This window comes from Loxodonta africana, chromosome 5 (assembly GCF_030014295.1).
Source record: "Loxodonta africana isolate mLoxAfr1 chromosome 5, mLoxAfr1.hap2, whole genome shotgun sequence".
Lineage (NCBI taxonomy): Eukaryota > Metazoa > Chordata > Mammalia > Proboscidea > Elephantidae > Loxodonta > Loxodonta africana.
The window spans coordinates 22,102,700-22,118,383 of NC_087346.1; the positions used below are offsets into that span (position 1 = coordinate 22,102,700).

General features: G+C 37.7%; 1 protein-coding gene across 11 annotated transcripts in view; it reads right to left on the minus strand.

Annotated features, from left to right (window-relative positions):
- AFG2A (AFG2 AAA ATPase homolog A) overlaps positions 1 to 15,684 on the minus strand; it is a 352,856-nt gene that overhangs the window by 327,150 nt on the left and 10,022 nt on the right. For all 11 annotated transcript variants that reach the window (XR_010322021.1, XM_064285363.1, XM_064285361.1 and 8 more), the window contains exons 4-9: positions 12,575 to 12,633; positions 11,263 to 11,907; positions 10,219 to 10,348; positions 9,125 to 9,181; positions 7,678 to 7,801; positions 4,739 to 4,994 (exon numbers count right to left, since the gene is read on the minus strand). Coding sequence is in view for 10 of the 11 variants with exons in the window: in XM_064285363.1 (XP_064141433.1) it covers positions 4,739 to 4,994; positions 7,678 to 7,801; positions 9,125 to 9,181; positions 10,219 to 10,348; positions 11,263 to 11,907; positions 12,575 to 12,633 (1,271 nt within the window). In the remaining variant the exon portion in view is untranslated. The remainder of the gene's footprint in view (positions 1 to 4,738; positions 4,995 to 7,677; positions 7,802 to 9,124; positions 9,182 to 10,218; positions 10,349 to 11,262; positions 11,908 to 12,574; positions 12,634 to 15,684) is intronic.

The following is a 15,684-nucleotide window of genomic DNA, read 5'->3' on the forward strand; positions in this document are numbered from 1 at the left end:
TATGAAATTCTGAATCACTCTATGCTCTCTCTAGACATTCTGTGAACTACTTTTTTTAAAAAAGGACAGAGCTTCTTCCACCAGAGGGCACTCTAGGAAGAGGGAAAACTATCAACCAGATAACACACTGGTTCACAAATCGTAAGTAAGCAAATGTTACAAGAAAAACACAACCCTGTACTCAGATACATTTGCATCCTTAATTGTTAATTCTTAATTATTTCCTTAATTGTGGCTTTTATGTATTTCAGAATTATTTGCTATTTTAAGTTTTATTCAGAACCATACTATAAAAAAAATTTTTTTTTTTTTTTATACTATATACCTGCAAGACAAACTTGGATGTTCATTTTCTCCTAGAGTTGGAAAACTGAACGATGCAGTTTGGAATAGTACATTAATATCACATAAAAACTACAGGAAGAAACTCAACACTGTTAGAGGTAGGTGAAGAACTACATCCACTAAATTTAATCCAGTTATTTAAATCAATTACAGAGAATCTTCAGAAATCAGATACAGTAAGTTGCCGGGTTACAACCTCCAACTTAAGGACAACTCTTACTTGCGCTTTAACATTATGTAAATTTGCCCTCACTTTGAAACATATGAACGAACCCTAACCAAAAAAATCCAAACCCACTGCTGTTGAGTAGATTCCGACTCATAATGAGCCTATTTAAAAAAAAACAAAACTCGTTGCAGTCAAGTCAATTCCCACTCAGTGAACCTATAGGGTGGAGTAAAATTGCCCCAAAGAGTTTCCAAGGAACACCTGGTGGATTCAAACTGCTGACCTTTTGGTTTATAGCTGTAGCACTTAACCAATAACCATTCTATATGGTTTCCAAGGCTATAAATCTTTCATGGAAGCAGACTGCCACATACTTCTCCCACTGAGTGGCTGCCGGAGTCAGAACTGGTGACCTTTCAGTTAGCAGCCAAGCTCTTAACCACTGTGCCATGAGGGCTCCTGAACCAACCCCCACTCACAGCAAATTCTTCATCACAATCACCTTCGGATGCCGCACTGCATGTTTTACATCATTGAAAAGGCTCCAAACCTCTTACTGTGCTTATAAACTGTACACACCTGTTCCAACTTACCCACAAATTCAACTTAAAGACACACGTAGGAACGGATCTCATTCATAACTTCAGGACTGCCTGTAGTTGGTTGCCTACAGCAGGGGTTACCAATGTGTAGTGCTTGGGCCAGCAGTATTAGCATCATCCATAAGCTTATTAGAAATGTAAATTCATAGGCTCCACCAGGGCCTGCTGTTTCAGTAGCACAGGGTGAGGACTGTTTTAATAAGCTTTACAAGTGATTTCTATGCGTGTTTAAGTTGGAGAATCACTAGCCTAATCAATGATTCAAATGCTTGCTCACAGACAAATGGAAGACTGGCTACTTCAAAATCACTTCGTAAACATTCTAAGTACTGATTCCAGTTTCCCACCTCCCATTCTTAATTAAATTTGGGGTGTGAGTGTATGTGTACCTTCCTAGTCGAGTATGACACACTATAAGGCTTGAGAAACAACACTGTAGGTCGGATGTTCTCACGTGTGATCCCCAGAGCATCAGCATCACCTCGTTACTTAATAGAAATTCTCAGCCCCAGCCCAGACCTCCTAAATCAGAAACTGTAGGGGTGGGGACCAGCAATCTGTGTTTTAGCAAGCTCTGCAAGTGATTCAGATGCGTGGTAAAGTTGGAGAAACTCCATTCTCACTAATCTGCCCCGAAATGAAAATATGAGAAAAAAATCTTAATTCCTTTAGAAACAATAAATAATAGGAAGAGAGAGAGAGAACTTATTTAACTATGGATACATAAGAGGGAGATGGAATCTCTCACTGTCAAAACCCACAAGTCTTCATATCAAGGTGTCTTACTACCCAGCTATGCCAGTGGGCATTCACAAGCAGTTCATTTAAGCACAGCACAATTGGTGAAAAATGAAAATGCCACCTGAAAAGCACTTGTTTTAAACAAAACATAGTTAAAGTCTTCGGCCAGAGCCACAGCTGAGAAATCGTCAGTGAGAAGGCAAAAAAGGACTGAAGTGTTCAAGAAAATGGCAGCAATTATTTAAGGCAGCCTCACTTTTCTACATTTTCTAGCATGACATAGCACTTGCATCTTATTTGTTGCTACTTCTAAAGAAAAATTACTACTCTGAATTCTTTCCTCAGCACAAAGCAAGGACTTCTAGAGCCAACACAGGGAGGTAATGAATGAGTGGAGTGGTAAATACATCTCATTATGTATCCCAGCTTCTGTACAAAGTTCTCAGATCACTCTCCTTCAATTCAATTAATTAAATGTTTATTGAGCACAAATAAATATATACCAAAATCTGTTCCAGGAACTGAAAAGTAAACCTTACGCTTCCCCACCAAGCTTTTATTAACTAAATGGCTTTTCTATTTCAATCAACACTGTTCCCAATTGTTGGGCCAAGGGTAGAGGTTGTGATGTGGAGAATAAGAAATAAGAGAAAAATAAAGCCAATAAAGATTATAAACAAGAAGAGCAGGGTTAAGAATGTTCTGCTCTCCAAGAGGCAGGACGAAGATGGCAGAGTAGTCAGATGCTTCCAGCGATCCCTCTTAAAACAAACACCTGAAAAAACAAGTGAAGCAATTATACATATGACAAGTTAGAAACCCTGAACATCAAAGGCAAAGTTAAGAAAAAAGTCTGAGCAGCAGGGGGAGGGATAGACGGTTCAGAAGCAGCAAGGAGTGGCCGGACCTGATTTGGCAGGAACCAGGGCGCCTCAGGCACGATCCCCTAGAGCAACCCTGGAGGGGCTGGCAGTAGCCTTCCTAATGAAGTTTCCTCAGGGAGAGACAGCGAGTGGCAGTCTACTCAAACCTCCGGAACCAAAGAACAGTGCTCTCGGCAAAAGCTAAGTACCTGTGTTTATTTTATCACACCCCAAGCCCCCAAGCCGGCTTCAGAGGAGGTCGATTTACCGGGGCCTGAAACAGGCCCTGCTCCACGCCCTGAGCCATTTTCCCAGCCTTGAAGAAGGAAATGAATTAACAATTGGAGGAAAAGATAATCTGCCAACTCCACTAAGCTGGGAGCTCAGGATGGAAGCGGCTCGTGTCCAGACACAAATGGTCTGCGGACTTTAAATACCTTTCACCCCTGCATGAACCTGTGTGGGCCCATTTCAGGAGATTAGGCGCTTATTACTGCAACGGTGTATGTGCTTGAGATCTGACATCAGCTGTATCAGCTGTGTGGTGAAGAGGTAGGTTTCTGATGTTTAAACACTGCTTTGCCTATTAAACTGGGTCCTCACCTACCCGCATCAGGGGCCTAAGAACTGGTGGCTCCACCCACATCACCTAGCCAACTACGACAGGGGTCCAAGGGTAAGTGGTCCCTCTCAGTACTCATAACCAAAAGCATTGGGTGCCCACGGTCCAGCTGCAGAACCCACCCACCTGTGCACTCTAGGGAACAGGGACAAACTTTCCTCACAGACACTCAGGGGATGGTTGTCAGCCCTTTACCTTGTTCAGAGCGTGACCCCCTGCTGCAACCAGATACCGGTACCTACACCAATCACCCCTGCCCCTCTAAGACTGTAGGACAGAGACTGTACCACACACTTAATGATCAGCTACCTGGACACCTGAGCTGAATTTATACAAGAAAAGTGAATGGACTCCTAGACTGATATACCCGATAACAGCTCTAGCCATCTGGGGACAGGACATCATAGCTCCAAAGGCGAAAATAATCAAGCTAGCTCACTCAAGCAACCCATTTGGGCGTGTCAAAACAAAACAAAGCAAGAAGCTACGACACAGTAAGCAAACATAAAATACACTAATACAGTAGTTGCCAGAGACGGAGAACTGGGGGAAGAGTTGACTACAAAGGGGCATGAGAGAGTTTTTGGGGTAGCGGAACTGTTCTGTATCTTGATGGTAGTGGTAATGATTATACAATTGTACATGTTTGTCAAATCTCAAAGAACTATACACTAAAAAGGGTGAATTTTACTGTGTGTTAACTATACCTTAATAAACCTGACTTAAAAAAAAAAAAAAAGCCCTGATTTGAATATATATCCCATGGTCAAAATTACTCAGAAGAATTATACAAACATCAAAAGGTCTTAAAAGCCACTAAATTAATTGCCATACTGCAGTTCTTAAAGTCAAGGAGTCCACTGATTAATAACAGACCTTAAATACTTTCAGGCTAAAATATCAATGTCACACACTCTGTGGCATAGAATTCTCAGGTTTCACTGAGCACTTTTTCAGCACTTCAACAAATACAAAGTTTCTTTCTAAGGAAAGTTCTGGTCCTCCTGCAGGGAGTTCTTAATTTCCACAGCAAATCACTAGATACTGTCATCTTCAATACTACCATAAATGCATCTGGTAGCTTACATATGAGCGTGTGGGCACACATGCATATGTATACTACTTACAAAAAGTCTGGAAGATGTAATTACCACTCCACTCATTCATTTCCTCCAATAGTGGGTGTCATTAGGAGGCAGAATTAAGAGTAGTGATTTTTACTTTCTTTTTCATGGTATTCTGAATCAGCTAGATTATTTTTAATGAATATTTTAGACTAGAAAAAATTATAGCCATTTCTGTTTAAAAAATAAGTGAAATGTAAATTATTAATAAGTAAATAAACTGAAGTTATTAAGTCCATTAATACAGACTCACCATGGCAAATCACACTCACCTGCTTCATTACACAAGGCTTTCAAGTCTGCTCCAACATATCCATGAGCACTATTTGCCAGCTGTAGCAGTTCGGCCTCAGTGAGCAGATGGGGGACCTTTCGAAGCAGCTTCTGGAGGATATCCAAACGGTCCTCCGCATTAGGAACTCCAATCTCAATCTCTTTATCAAATCGCCCAGGTCTTCGGAGCGCAGCATCTAAAGCATGAGGCCGATTAGTGGCCCCAAGGACTAACACTTGTCCTTCACTTCCTTCCTAACAAAATAAAATGAAAACAAATTACGTATTATTCTAAAAGTGGGGAAAAAAAAAAGGCAGTGGGGGGATGGCTCTATAAAGGATGCATCTAAACGCCCAGCCCACTAAATCTTACCCTTTACACTGACATACTACCATCCTGCATTTTTCAAAGCTCAGCCTAAATGCTTCCTCTCCTAGGAAGTTTTCCAACACTTCCCTCTCCATCTCACTGTCACTGATGTTCCTCTCACTACACCATTCTCATAAATAATACCATAAGGCAGGGTATTATCTCAACTACACCATTCTCATAAATAATACCCTGCCTTATGGTTGTTTTAATACATGTCATTTTCTCCTACCTGACAGCAAAGATTATGAGCTACCTACTATTCAAAAAGAACAAGGCTTTATTAGAAACTTGTCTAAGAAATCTTCCTCATGCATGGGCTGTTTTCTTGTTTTACTTTAATAAATTTTTAAGTTCCTGAAAATATAGACACCAAGATAACGTACATCCAAATATCTGCCATTCTTAAATACATATGGATTTTAACTCCCCAAACTAAAACTGATTTTACTCTCTGAGAATGAAATTAGGAACATCAAAATATAAAGAACCACGATCACGATCAGTCACCTTTAAAAATTTTTCAACTTTCTATTAAGATGTCCCGAGCATAATCTCACAGAGATTATTAAAAAACTCACACTTAATCAATTATACTGGATGTACCAACAGAAGAGGCATGGACTACACTGAATCTAAGAATAACTGGTTTAGAAGAGCAAATGTTGTTGTTGTTTGCAGCCATCAAGTCGGTTTCAACTCATAGCCACCTTATATACAATATAACAAAACATCGCCTGGTCCTGTGCCATCTCACCATCATTACTATGTTTGAGCCTATTGTTGCAGCCACTTTGTCAGTCCAGCTTGTTTGTTAAGGGTCAAAAAGAGAACAAATAGAAGGACAAACAAAACCAAAGCAAACCCATTGCCATCAAGTTGATTCCAACTCATAGAGACCCTATAGGACAGAGTAAAACTGCCCCATAGAGTTTCCAAGGAGTTCTTGGTGGACTCAAGCTGTGGACCTTTTGGTTAGCAGCCAAACTCCTAACCACTATTCCACCAGGGTTTCCAGAAGGACAGACAGAAGCCCATAAACACTTTCTGACTAAAACATCAGCATCACATTTCCAGCCATGCCTATAGTGAGAACACCAATCCATTCATCAAGCCTATGCCGGTGGTGAAGAAAGAGGTAGCAGACTGACTAGTGATTTGTCGTTGCTGTTGTTAGCTGCCACTGAGTGGGCCCTCAACTCATGGCAATGCCATACAGCTCAAAAGGAAATGTGCTTGGCCCCGGGCTATCCCCATGATCAGTGCAGATCAGACTTGATCACTGGCTGATTTTCTGAAGATCACCAGTCCTTTCTTCCTAATCTTAGTCTGGAACCTCCTGATCCTCCAATACAGAGCCTTCCATCTGATTCCATACTCACCAAGTACCCTTCTAATTATAATGCAGCTCTCCATACATTTTTGCCTTCAGGGTGAAAATATGGTCATCCATAAACAAAGATATTTGGTTCATTCTATAGTTACATTTCTTATTATAAATGGATGAACTGGCATTCTGGTTTATAAATCAATCTCTTGTGTTATCATGGGTGAGTTCTCAAAGCCTCATCATCTGTAACATAGTAATAACACTGAAATTCTCCAGCTTCATCAGCTGAGAACCAAACCTGGAGCATGATCACACCTAGGTACTCTCCCAGGATGATAACCGGGTGGTAATCCAGCCTTCCTCAGTGATAATCCTTCTCTAGAGTGATTCTCAAGATTATATACAACACATGGTAGCAAATAACAGAGATTCATGACCAAACCTTCATGTTATTTTCACATGCTCAGTTTCTAACAATAGCCAGTAAAAACTAGAAAGTTCTAATTGTCCAGTTTTTTAATGTGCAACTGGGGCTGGGACTACATGATTTTTAACAGTTCTTTAGCTTCTAACATGATTCTAAAAACATATCATGATTCTAAAAACTTCAGTTATCTACAATCCACCAAAAGAAGTATATTCTTCTGGTTAAAGGCCGTCAGGAATGTGAGAGAATTTCTCTTCATTGCTATTCTCTACTAGTTCTATGTATCTCCCTTTCATAACTAGCATACAATTTTTATTAAACACAAGTGTGAATATCCTCTCAAAGAATCTGATAATATGGGTTAATTCTCTTTAAACTTTTACTAACACATTTTCTATTATTCTTTCTTTCTTTTCACTTGCCTAGCACAAAGCCCCTAAATGATCCATTTTTACATGAGTAATAAGGCTTTACCTCATGAAATGTCTAATAATGTCCCCTAAAATTTAACCGCTGAATCTTTCTTACCGATTTTGCTTCAGGTCTTTAAGTTACTACCCTTTATCACAAAAGAATCCCATCATGGTATACTATTTTACATTCTGAAAAAACGTGCCATACTTTGTCCTAGCAGTTACTAAGTAATGTGCTGAAGACAATTTTATGGGTCTTTCCTCTAGTTCATATGGCTAACACTGCTCCCATATCCTAGAACCCAAAGGCTCAGATATTCAATAGCTTTTGCTACTAGATATTATACATGGAGAATCAAGACGTTCCTACACAGAATCAATACTAGTTCTGTACTTACTGAACCAATGCCATCCATCAGTGTTAAGAGTGAAGCTACAACTCTTTTTTCCACTTCATTCTGAGCCCCTTCTCTCTTAGGGCAAAGTGCATCCAGCTCATCAATAAATATAATTGATGGGTGCCTAAAGAAGAAACCGTAAAATGAATTTTCTAATTTACATTTATTTTTAAATTTTACTTAGTCTCAATTTTTAAACTGAAATGCAACAGATCAAATTTAAAATTCTCTTATAGATATTAAAGACAAGGGCATTAGGATATGAAGCTGAAAAACCTTAAATTAATTGTAGCTCAAATTATTAACTCACCAATATCACATTCTAGTTCAGTCTTCAATAAAAAGGCAGAATATTGAAAACAGTCTATTGCCCATGAGATGAGAGTCTGTACCCAGACAAAATTCACCCACTGTACCCGTACCATACCCGCTGCCATCAAGTCAATTCTAACTCATAGCGACCCTGTAGGACAGAGTAGAACTGTCCCATACAGTTTCCAAGGGGTGGCTGGTAGACTTGAACTGCCGACCTCTTAGTAGCCAAGCTCTTAACCACTATGCCACTGTTAAAAGCTGAATCAATTCAGAAGCTGAGGCTAGAGGTGTCCCTTTGTAGTAGGTTTGAAGCTCTATGGATACAAGCTAGGAATGCCCTTTTTTTTCCCCCTTTAGAAACAGAATTTTCAAGACAATCAATTCTTCCATAAGAAGATGTGAATTCTCTAATATGAAGAAACCTCAACTGCCAGGAACATAACAAACAGACTCAAATACTAAAGCATAAGGTGTAACACTATTCCTCATATTTTCAGTACTACAACTATAAACCACTTATTTCATCCACTAACACTAGCTTTTTAAAAGTGGCAGTTCTTTGACAAGAGAGTTGTATTTATGCTAAGTTAAATACCAAAAAACGGTAGAGACACAAACATAATAGTAATATATTAAACACAAATTAAAGACCATATTCTAGTGTTCAGTGTAATGTAACAGCACAGCTTACATTCAGGAATACAAAGTTTTTAAATACGAAGTTTTTAAAGGGCAAAAGATTTGTCCCTTTGAAGTACAGCATAATAAAACAGTTTTAAGCGTAAGAGGCTACTACTATAACATAGTGTACTAAGTGAGCTATGTATACTGGATACGCCCAAATATCTTAAAGAAGGAAAATCATAAATTGATATGCTCAAGCAAGGTCATATGACTTATCAAAGAGCACTCTGCCTTAATTCTTCTACTGTATGTAACTTAACAGCTTTTTTATCAAACCTTCAAAACCACATTAGACTTAAATCAGAATTTCACTAAATCTACCATCTATTTGTAGTGCTATTCCATTATTTTTGTTTATTCTTTTATGCTTTGTATAAAGTGTTAGTATATCTTTGATTAAACAGCTTTGACTATTAATTCCAAAAAGTCTAAAAATAAAAGAGAATACCTCAAGGTGGCTTCAGCAAATATCTGACGTAACCTTGCTTCAGTCTCACCATAAAATCTGTAACAAAATACATTTAAGGACCAACTCTTATTATTTTTAAAGCTTTGACTATAAAAGTTAATCTGCCTTTTCAAGTATTTCCAGAATTCTTTTTAAATTATTTTCAAAAACTATTCTCCAAACTTATTTTACACACAGTAAAAAGCAAATTTAGTTTACGGTCATGTTTTCATGGGATATCCCAGTTAATTGGCCTAATAATGTGGTTAGTGCTTCTATTCTATCTCCTAGTTTTGTTGCATGGTGTCTGGGGTCTTAAAAGCTTGCAAGCAGCCATCCAACGCACAACAATTTGTCTCTATTCACCTGCAGCAAAAGAGGGTCAGGGATAGGTGGAGGATATGGAATGTGTTGTTAATTGCCTCCATGAACAACTGCCTAATTTGCCATGAGATCAGAAAAACTGGATGTTGCCCAGCTACCATTACTAAACATTTGAATCAAAGATTCCACATTAGAATCCTAATCAAAAGGGGGAAAATGCAGAACAGAATTTTAAATTCTCATGGACTCTAGGCTTTCCGGAGCCATGGAGGGTGGATGAACCCCTGAAATTATTGCCCTGAGACAATCTTTAAACCTTAAACCAAAAATATCCCCTGAAGTCATCTTGAAACTAAACAATGGTTTAACTTAACTAGAAAAAAAAGTCTGCCTTGACCATTATGCTCTTTTGAAAACTATCTATACGGGAACGAATTGACAACAGCACCTTGAAAGATTACATAGGAACTTTAGGGGGCAGTGAGTTTATGTTAACAAGCGAAGAATAACTCAGAAAAAGAGGGTGAGAAAAGTTGCACAACTCGAATAATGCAAACAATGTCACTAAATTGTACACATAGAAACTGTTGAATTGGTCTATGTTTTGCTGTGTATATTCTAAACAATAATAAAATAAATAAAATTTAGGGAAAAAAAGCAAGTTTAAAATATTTCAATGGATAAAATATCCAGACAGTGGAATACCATGCAGTCATTTTTTAAGAAATACATTTAATAATTAGATTTAGTCTATTAAATAAAGTACCTACTTGCTAATAATTTCAGGACCATTAATTACAGAAACATAGGCTCCAACTTCATTAGCAACAGCCCTGGCAATCATTGTCTTTCCAGTTCCTGGAGGGCCATAGAGTAACACTCCTCTAGGGGCAGGAATTCCTACAAAAACAGAAGGTTGGATTCAGCATTACTAGGTTTCTTACAAGTGTTGTCCTGTGACTTCAAACATGAGCTATAAAATGTATATTTACCTTGCATCACAAAACTAAAGCAGACCTCCCCACCTCAAAAAAGATGTACTAAATAGCCCAAACACTGATCCCCAACAATGACCTTCTGTCTCTTTGTAGACAGCAGACTGATAAAAAACCAGCTGGACACACTCATTGTTGCCAAGCCTGTCCATACAGCACAGTTTAATGAGCAGAAAACAAAGCCCAGGCAACATGAACAGCCAGAAACAAGCCACGGTCCCAATTTTCTTTCATTGAGGCATCTTGGAAAGTATAAGCATTAACAGCAAAATGTCAGTCCAAGGGTTCCCCTTATAAAGATTCATAAAAAAAAAAGAAAAAGCAGAGAGAAAAATTGTTATTCACCAAATGTACCAGAGGATCTGGGCAGCATCCATCCAGAGAAAGCCCTGAGTTTCCTAATAGCCACGTCATACCCATAACTATTTGCCTCAGTACAAAGATATCTGTACACAGCTACATTTCCTAAAGCAGAAGTCTTATCCAATGTATTTGAATGTTTGGTTTATTTATGTAGGCATTATAGCCAATCTAGCATGACAAAATACTAATTTTACATCCAATCCAAACAACTGTGGAAATATGCATTTAGAAGAGACAAGGCTGTCACTAACTCACATCACAATCTAGAGACCAAAGCACAGAAAATGGCTCTCTTAACTGGCATCTCCCAAGCAACTGACAACCTCTACAATACCTACCCCTCAGGAAATAAAAACAGGAAAAGAGGGAGAATAATCATTAGGTTTGTAAAATAGGTCGACTACTTGTTAGTTGGAATTCAACACTTTTGGGTTCAGTAAACTAAAGAAATCATACCATAACTCTTGAAAAGTGCAGGCTGTTTGAGAGGCAATTCAATTATTTCTCTAATTGCTTTCAGCTGCCTACTTAAGCCTCCTATCATGCCATAGGTTACTTTGAGTTGGTTGTCTTGCTCTTTCAAATTTGTACGAGTCTTGGTAAAATTGACTCTTGTTGTTGAAGAAATAAAATAAAAATTATCAGTGTTGCATTTTGCTCCCACTCTGGCTGATTTTAGCAATCTCTCTTCAATGATAAGTTGTTCATTTTCTTCTCTTGCAGACTCAAAACTGCATTTAAGGCCTGTGATTTCCTCTAGCCCAAGTCCACTATGTTCCCCAGGACTCTGTGCGATATCTGACAACATGTCATCAGCTTTATTTATAATTCTGTCATCTACTGGCTTGCAAGGAGTACTGCCTGATGCCGGGTCCCGGGGCTCTTCTAGACCTAACCGGCTTAGCTGTAAGGCCATATCCAGGCTACAGGCTTCCATGCTGGACTGCTCAGAGGCCACTCCCTGGGCACTAGTATCAGAGTCATTCTGAGGCCATCCCAGTATCATGCCATCTGTCCCTTTCACTCGCAACACTTGCAACTTGCATGGTCTTCCATAAAATGTGCAGTACAGAAAGTTGCCTGGTAAAACAATCTTGCCATCTAGAAAACAATTTATTAAATATGTTAGTACAATTATTCACAAGATTAATGTTTAAATAAGAATTCATTTAATCTGTTAACAAAGCTACCTGACTAAAAGACTAAAAATTCTAAATCAAAGATGGAATATTATAAAGTAACTGTTATGAAAAAACAGAGGACCTAATATTCGCCTATAATACAGCACTATGTGGAGATAGAAAAACAAGAAAAGGTAATTCTTTGAGATCCCCTATATCCAAGAGATCTAAGATTCTAGATTAAGTATCAACAAATAGGAATTACACATTCGATAATTAACTAACCTAAAATGGCACACCTAAACCAGCACTCCACCATAATGTTTCTCACTAGAGCAAAAGCTTAGGTGTTAAAAGCAGGGCTTCAAACTGATTCTTTCTGGTTCAACTCCTCTTCTGGTTCAAAGCCTTGGTTAAAAGGCCTTAGTTCTGCCACTGACAATGTCCATAAACATGTCATATATTTTCTCCACTCCTCACGTACCAATCAATTGGGAATGGTAACCCACTTATCTCACAAGGATATTAATTCACCAAAGGGAATATTCTCTAAAGAAAACTGTTATGTATATAAGACCTCAAAGACACTTTTTTACTGATGTATTACTTCTCAAAAATTAAGAAAACAATTTAAATATATGTCTCACCTAGTTTTCTCAGAAGACAACCAGTCAGTTCTTCTTCATTAATCTCTATATTTTTGTTACTGTAAGAGGTGAGACCAGAGTGAGGGCAGGAGGGATGGGAAGAGGGCAAGGAGGGGGTGATGAATGGGATAGAAATTGGCATTAAGTATACCAGAAACTAAAATGTAATATAAAATTACATGTGCATAGTTGTGATATACCCAAAAGCCCACTGCCGTAGAGTCAGTTCTGACTCATTGTGATCTTATGGGACAGAGTAGAACTGCCCCATGGGGTTTCCAAGACTGTAACTCTTTATGGAAGCAGACTGCCAGATCTTTCTCTCGTGAAGCAGGTGGTACGCTTGAACCACCAATCTTTTTGGTTAGAAGCCAGTCGCTTTAACCACTACACCACCAGGACTCCCAGTTGTAATACAGACCTGATCAAAAGAGAAATTCATTTACAACCCAGAAACGATTTACACAATTTTAGTAGGACCAAAAAAATAACACTTCTCTGATACTTCTTACAGCCATGAAAATAGCATTTGCAATTTGGTGTCTAGCAGTCTAAATCAATGTTCTTCAAGATACAGGGTACTTCCAAATAGTGAGTAATGACATCATTTCAGTGAGTCCCATCCAGCATTTAACAGAACACAAAACATCAGAGTATATGACACATCAAAAGGATAAACATTGCTTTATAAAATATCTATCTCTTGTACACATACAAATGCACGTATATACATACTCACATGTATTTATATATATACGCATAGCTACAGGTACAAACATGTATGCATATATATACTTTATGTGTGTATCTGTGGGTATATGTGTATAATAAATCAATGAAAAATGTACTTTTTATTCTGTATCTTAGTCAAAAACACTTGAAAAACTCTAAGCTAAATTAATCATTCCCTTTCTGAACTTGCCTATCTTGGAAAAAGTCTTTTATTAATAATTTACTTCATTCTATTTGCATAATTTATAAATTATCTCTTCAGGAAAATTAAACCCAATACAGTACATAATCCGAAGAGGTAGAAATAAGAAAAAGGAATGTAATGGTTACATTGGAAGTTTATTCTGGGGAAAAGGCAGTATCTGAGAAAAATGAGAACCCATTTACACTGACTGATAATCTCCATGAGGGCTGCTTGTCTGTGTGCAGGAAGTGGCACACGTAAAATCACTGCCCTCGTAAAGAGATATGCCCTTGCAGAGTTCACAAAACATATGCATCTTTCCTCCTCGACGTAAAAGCAATCTGTATCAGCAGAGGAGGCCTCTGGCTGTCCAGCTTTGCCAGTGACCAGGTGGGGGGTGGGGAGAGCGTATCAGGTAAGTTTAGCTCCGGGGGAGGAGTATTAGCAGGCCTACATGGTCAAAATCTAAGCCCTGTTCTCCAACCACTTCATCAGTAGTAAAACCAATATACTCGTATAAAGGAAAGAGAGTGAAAGAAATTAAACAAGAAAGAAATCTCATGAATCATACGTGTATAAACTAAAGAAGAAATAATTTAGCTAAATTTATCTGTTTCTAGAATTCTGAATAAATGTGTACTTAGATAGCTTCTATTTATTAAACTCTGAATAGAAGATACTTACAAATATGTACAAGAACAGTAAAAATACTCAACCAGTTTTAAGAAAACATGGGTGCATATAAATTAATTTACACTAGAGGGAGCTCTACCCTTACTAATAAAATTTTTCATTTGCAAATGAAGGATTCAAGTAGCTGATTAAAATTACTGGTTTTTCTTAACGGAAATTAAATTTTTTGTCTATGCTCTGTTGCTACATTTAAAAACGAAAGATTTTTGAAAAGTAAAATGTAAAAACCAAGCTTCCATTTAATGTATCTATACAGGCCCTGGTAAGTGTGAGCTGACTCAACTGTAAACCAACAAATCACTGACTGCTGGACACTCAAAAAGCAGATTAGTTTGTGGATCACCATAAATACTAATTCCAGCCAACTGACTACTCTTGCCTGCAGCACTGTTTTAAGGTGAAGTCTGAGAATTAATCTGGTTTAATTTGAATAGTATTACTAACTACCTGTAAACTAATAGGTAAGTTACTTGTCCTCATTAAGCCCATTTCCTCATCTATAAAACAGGGATAAGTACGGACCCGGAAGGGGTACTGAGGATTAAATGAGAGAGGAAAAAGGGAAAAAAAGATCATGTGAGTGTGTGCATGTGTATGCATCTGGTACACAGCAAGTGCTCAGTATGTGCTAATTCTCTTCCCTTTCTCTTTATTCATTAAATTGTAATTAGTGCCATCGAAATGCTCTGAAAACAGTTTCTTATTTTTAAAGGACAAAAATATGCCAAAATTCAAGCTTGGAATCTACAGGTAGCAAGAGTATTTAATTTTAAATCAAGCTAACAAGGGGAAAATGTTTTGTGATTCTTGTATATAATGTGAAGACATCTCCCAAAATTGTTCCTAATTTTAAAGTTAAAATATTAAAAGGAACTTTTTTAAAAAATAAATTTTGACTTGCATATACAAACTTGGTCAAAATCCTAGTAGATAAAGAATATCTAAGAGGATGAGTGATATACTTCAACTATTTTAAGGAAAAAAAAAAAATGGTAAGCTGATTGAAATAATTAGCCTTTAGTGAGAGGCTATTTCAACATCTGATAGAAGTGACCACTTGTTTTACTAAACTGCAAAATCAATGAGTTAAAATACACAATCAGGCTTTTTCTTTGGGCAATCTTAATTAAACTTGTTTCTTTCCTACTCATAGTAACCTCCTTCTTGATAACCACAGAATGACAAGAACCCCTAATTATACTATAAACCAAGATGAAAAATGTTTTAAAATATTTACCAATAATAATTGCTCTCATTTAAAACGTCAGGGCACACACTACTCATAACACATTAGAAAGTCTCTAGTCCATAAATTACACAGCACTCATCTATCTTGTGCTGTCTACACACTAGCCACAAGTGGCTACAGAGCACCTGAAACGTGGCTAGTCCAAATTGACACATGCTCTGAGTATAACATACACACTGCACTTCGAAGACTTCATTTAAAAACAATAATATAAAATAGCTTATAAATTTTGTTAAAATGATAAGACTTTAG